The sequence below is a fragment of the Oryzias latipes genome, chromosome 7 (genome assembly GCF_002234675.1).
Source record: "Oryzias latipes chromosome 7, ASM223467v1".
In the NCBI taxonomy this organism is placed as follows: Eukaryota; Metazoa; Chordata; class Actinopteri; order Beloniformes; family Adrianichthyidae; genus Oryzias; species Oryzias latipes.
This window is the reverse complement of record NC_019865.2, coordinates 22,275,214-22,279,984: the sequence shown is the minus strand read 5'-3', so window position 1 is coordinate 22,279,984 and position 4,771 is coordinate 22,275,214. Positions and strand designations below refer to the sequence as shown.

The 4,771-nt window shown below is 41.3% G+C and overlaps 1 protein-coding gene across 1 annotated transcript; it reads right to left on the bottom strand.

Annotated features, from left to right (window-relative positions):
* Window positions 1-1,001: 1,001 nt before the first annotated feature.
* On the bottom strand, window positions 1,002-4,647 carry LOC101155688 (coenzyme Q-binding protein COQ10 homolog A, mitochondrial). The gene is made up of 5 exons (XM_004070887.4): window positions 4,063-4,647; window positions 3,168-3,317; window positions 2,893-3,085; window positions 2,620-2,721; window positions 1,002-2,439 (listed from the first exon to the last, which is right to left on the bottom strand). Exons 1-5 carry the CDS (start codon window positions 4,197-4,199, stop codon window positions 2,272-2,274), a joined length of 750 nt encoding a protein of 249 aa, XP_004070935.1. The 5' UTR covers window positions 4,200-4,647; the 3' UTR covers window positions 1,002-2,271.
* Window positions 4,648-4,771: the final 124 nt, after the last annotated feature.

Below are 4,771 nucleotides of genomic sequence, written 5' to 3'. Positions count from 1 at the left end.
ATGTCAGACAGATGCTTTAATCCCCACCTCTCGGGACGTGTCCCTGTTTTTCATCATTTTGTTCTGCGGTATAGACTCTTCAGGGGACGTTGTTTTGATTGTAGAGGAGGATAGAGGTTGTATATAACTAGAAAAGAAAAATCAGTGCAGATGATTTAATCAGACTGTTGTGGGGTGGGGGGTGACTGGGCCGGATGGGTCAATTGTGTGGGGGGAAAAGAAATTATTGGAAAACAACAAAAAATGGAAAAAATAAAAAGTTTTTAATAACATTTGTTTGGTCTTTTTTTTCCTCTCTGTGGCCGTAAAATAAATGTAATTAATGTGGGATTTATGCAGGACGACTGCTGTGGGTCTCTGTCCACACCTACCTTTGCTTGGAATTCCTCTGGCTTGGAGATTAACCCTCTCAGGGGTTCTCTCCAGATTTGAATCTCCTTACTCGGGGGTCTTTGTGCTCACAAAAAGAAGATGGCACAAATGCCCACCTCTCACATGCACCGTTATTAATAACTGGCCCACATACCGTAACCCCACTCTGGTTTCCTGCTGGTCAGCTGCGCCCTTCTTTTAACCAAGATGTTGCAACAAAGTTCACCTGCCATTGGTTAGATCCAAAGAATGGAAAATGTAGAGATCACCGATTCCTAATGAGGAGCTAGAATGTTTGAATTGAATTGTGATCAAATGACTTTAAAGAAAACAAATCCACTTAGGCTAAACTGACGCATCTAGTTTCAGTTAATGTTTTTTAAACTGGAAATCTAATATAAAAGCGTTAAGATTATACTGTTTTTATCCCATAAACCTCATCTGTTCTCACTTTCTATTATGCCCTTCATAATAAAGATACAAGAACATTTTGAAAACAACTTTCATGAGCGCGGGTTTTTACAAATATTCTTCCATGTAAAATTTTCCACAAAGACATGGTGGTTGCATTTCATCACACGCCTGCATTTTTCTTAAAAGAAAAAAAACTCACAGAAGAACCAGAAAACTCCAAATATATGTAATGGTTTATTCTACAGCCCACATGCACATTTTATAATGAAAACCTACACAAACAGAGTGTCATTCTCCTGAGAGCCTCCAAAATATGGACCACAAAAATGTACAGATGGATGACTTGGAATAGATCATTTCTTGGGTACACAATGTGTTTCTCATCTAAACTCTCAGCAGCATCAAAAGTGATCACATAAAGTGCCATCCTCCATTTCTTTAGGAATCTCAACCGTAAAATATCAAAAATAAAGCCGCCTGTCTTACATAAACTGCGTCGGCTGGGTCTGGTCCTGTCAGCTGCATTTTTTTGACAGAACCTTCAGCATTTTCATGACTTTACTTGGGGGGGGGGGGGGTTGTGCAAAATGTGGTTGGCTTCAAAGAGCTGACAGTTTCTTGAACAGGGGCTTTGAAAATAAGGCATTGATGACAGGTGGTAGGTGAGGTCTCAATGTTTAAAATTACAATCATCACAGCACGACAGATGAGTTTAAAGCTAAACCCCCAAAGCGGTTTATATGAGACCAAATTTGCCAGTGAAGAAATGACAATAATGAAAGCATTAATACTGTCACAGTGAGAAGCACGCTTGGCGTTCCAAAAACATGGCACCGTTTACAAGCTTGGATTAAAAAAAAATTTCCACCTCTGAATAAATTAAAAAGAATAAAATGAAAATTTTGCGCAGCAGAAGCACTACTTTTCTTTCAAACAATATAGTAACAACTGAAGAACAAAGGGTAAAAGGAAAAGTGAAGAATGTAGTATGTCCAGCTGATCCCAGTGCTGAAACTGACATGCCGATGTGTCACAAGCACATTATGATCAGGTCAAAGTAACCTATGAAACCTGAGAATAGGTCCAAGCCACAGAGGGCCTCTGTGCCCTAGTAGAAAAATAATTATTTGCAAGTGTTTCATTTCAATAACAAACACTAGAAATGTTTTGTTGAATTGATTTACTCATTTGCTTGCATAAATACAGCTTGTAACTGCAACAGAGCGAGAATAATGGCCGCTTCTGCTGAACAAGGAGGAGGCTGAAAAGAGTGGACGCCACTATACAGGAGAGCAGAGATCAGCTGGAACTTTTTGGAGCAGGAATTCCAGCTTACAAGAGTTGGGACTCCTCGATTACCGCTATTTGTGTGTAGCGCTTTCTGCGAGGGCTGGACTATTTTGGATCATGCAGGTCTGAGTGGGCCAAAAGGATGAAAGCTGGTATGGATTAAGGCCAGATGAGAGGGGCAGGCGGTTGCTGATATCACGTCTGATGGACCTCATGAAACATCAGCTCTCGGGGGATTCGAGTCTCTGGACCGTAAAGCTTGCTGGCTCGCCGCTCGAACGCAGCAACGTTCTGCTTCACGACTTCGTCAAAGAACATGGTAGCTAACTGGGAGTGCAGCAAGGAGCGGAACTCAAAGGATATCTGTTAAAGTAATAAAAAAAAAAAAAGGTTCTTTTTAGTAGATGATGAAAAGTAGCAGTCATGAAACACAGCAGCAACAGGAAAAAAACTTTCCTCAATCCAGTTTGGTAAACAACAAATAAAGTTCATTTTAATGAACAGAATTACGGGGTAATTTTCTCCAAGAAGCAGACTACTTACAGAAAAGTCTACAGTGCAGGTGCGAGGGTAACCAGGAATGCCAGGACTGAAGCGCCAAATCGTCTCCAGGTGATTGAACAGTTTTCCATCCGTGCACACTGCCTAAAAGCCAAAATGTCATTTAAAAAACGACAGAAAAAGCCATTGCAAATACTATCTACTTAGACTCAAGTAAGCCTTAGTTTACATCAACCTGTTTGTACATTTTAGCAACAGTTGGTTCCACTTTACAAATCAATTATTCACTCATTCACGGCACAACTGGCTACTTACTTTGACTAGGTGGGGCCTAACACAAGTGATCATGGAGGTATATCTCTCTATCACAGGAGAGAATCCCACTTCAAGCTGGGCTTTGGAGTGACCTGCTCTTTTCATGATGGTCTGGGACTTCTTACACCAAGGCACAAAGAGCTTGTAGTCATCAACATTGGCCACCACGTCGTACATTTCCTGCATAGAATACCTGTAACAACCAACATAAAGTGAGGGAATGCATTGCATGCTGTTGAAAATGCCTTTATTACTGCCTGAAAACGGAATATTACCCGAGTATCCTGCGCTCCGAGTACTCCTTCCTCTTGTTGGTGAGGCTGATGAAGTTTCTGCTTTGAGGAGCAGCCGCCATCGCATCCCATTCTTGAACACAAAGCAGCTTGGGAGTTCTGGTCATCAAAATGCCACACGATGACAGGTGTCTAAAAAAATAGAAGCAGAAATGGTTTTACCTCAACTATGTACTAAAGAAAAACGTGGGAAAAATCAGGTCCTAGTTCTAGGTACCACATGAATTTATACACTCAGCGAGCTGAAGCTGGAGATTCTGGAAGGTCTGTGTTTGAACAATACTAGTGTTTTCCGAGTTAGGTCTTTTATGTCATTTATAAAAGGTTATGCTGGGATGCTTTTTGGGTGGCTGCTTCCTGAAAAAGTCTAGTCTTATTGTGACCAAAAAACAGTTAAGCAAGTAAACAAACCCTTTTGGAATTTAAAAAAGAAAAAAACAAGCATGGGGTCATGTGGTAATAAAAATGTGGCTAGAAAGCATCAAGGGTATTAGTTATCAGATTGACTTTATTTTATTTTATTTTCTTGGTCAGGGAAACGATAAAACTATATTTTGGGGGAAAACAACAACAAAGCATAATGTCCTTCCTGCGTTTTGTTTGTTCATCACTCTGATCTAAAAGAAATTCCAAAACTGGTGGGTTATTTTGTCTTTCACAACATACACTGACTCATCACTTAAGTTTAAATGCCCTATTGACGTCATAATGACTAAAATTTTAAAAAACATTTTTTTTTAAATAAACAAAATCAAACGTACCCAGACCAGGCAAACACAAAGCAGGAAAATATACTTCTAAACTCTGTTTAACTAATCTAATGTCCTTTTTTTGGTACTTCTTGGCTCCAATGGTTCTAAAGCATCCCCTCGCTCACCTGATGTTTTGGCTGAGGCATCCTCTTTGCACAGCTGGACGACACGTGCGAGGGGAGCCCACGGTGGCGATCTGGAGAAAGTCGCTGAATGTCCGCACACCCATCGGTAACCTCCGGGCACCGGCTGTGGCTGCCATCAAACCAGCCACCGCGTCCGTCTAAGGGAGGTCCTAGGTCGAAATAGCCGCAGAGACCCGGATCTCAGTCACGGTAAGTACCAGCCCTAAACCCACAGCGTTGGAGAGGTTGAATAATCGAGCCCAAATATTTTAGTCCGACAAGATTTAGCTTGACTCGAACCGTCGACGTTTTAGCTCCGAACCTAAACGACAGGATAGTAGTCGGCGGCTAACCGCTAACGATGTTTCATAACAGCCCGAGAAAACGCGACGTATAGCCGCGTTTTAGTATTTTTCAGTAAAACTCACATCCCTGTGCCTCGTTAACACCAACTCCGTCACAAGTACGCCGTATTTGTTATTTCTAACCAAGAATTCGGTCAAATTCCGACAAACAGCAGACGACCTTCTGCTTCTAAATAAAACGCCGGTAATGAACAAAGTGTTCCTCAGTTTTTTTTCTTCTGTTTCCTAGCGCAACGGCTCTACGGCTGGCGAAACACCGCCACCTACTGGTTTGGAGCAAAATACCAGGAAATGTGTTTTTTTTATCACGATATCGTACTCGGTTTTTATTTATTTTAGGATAT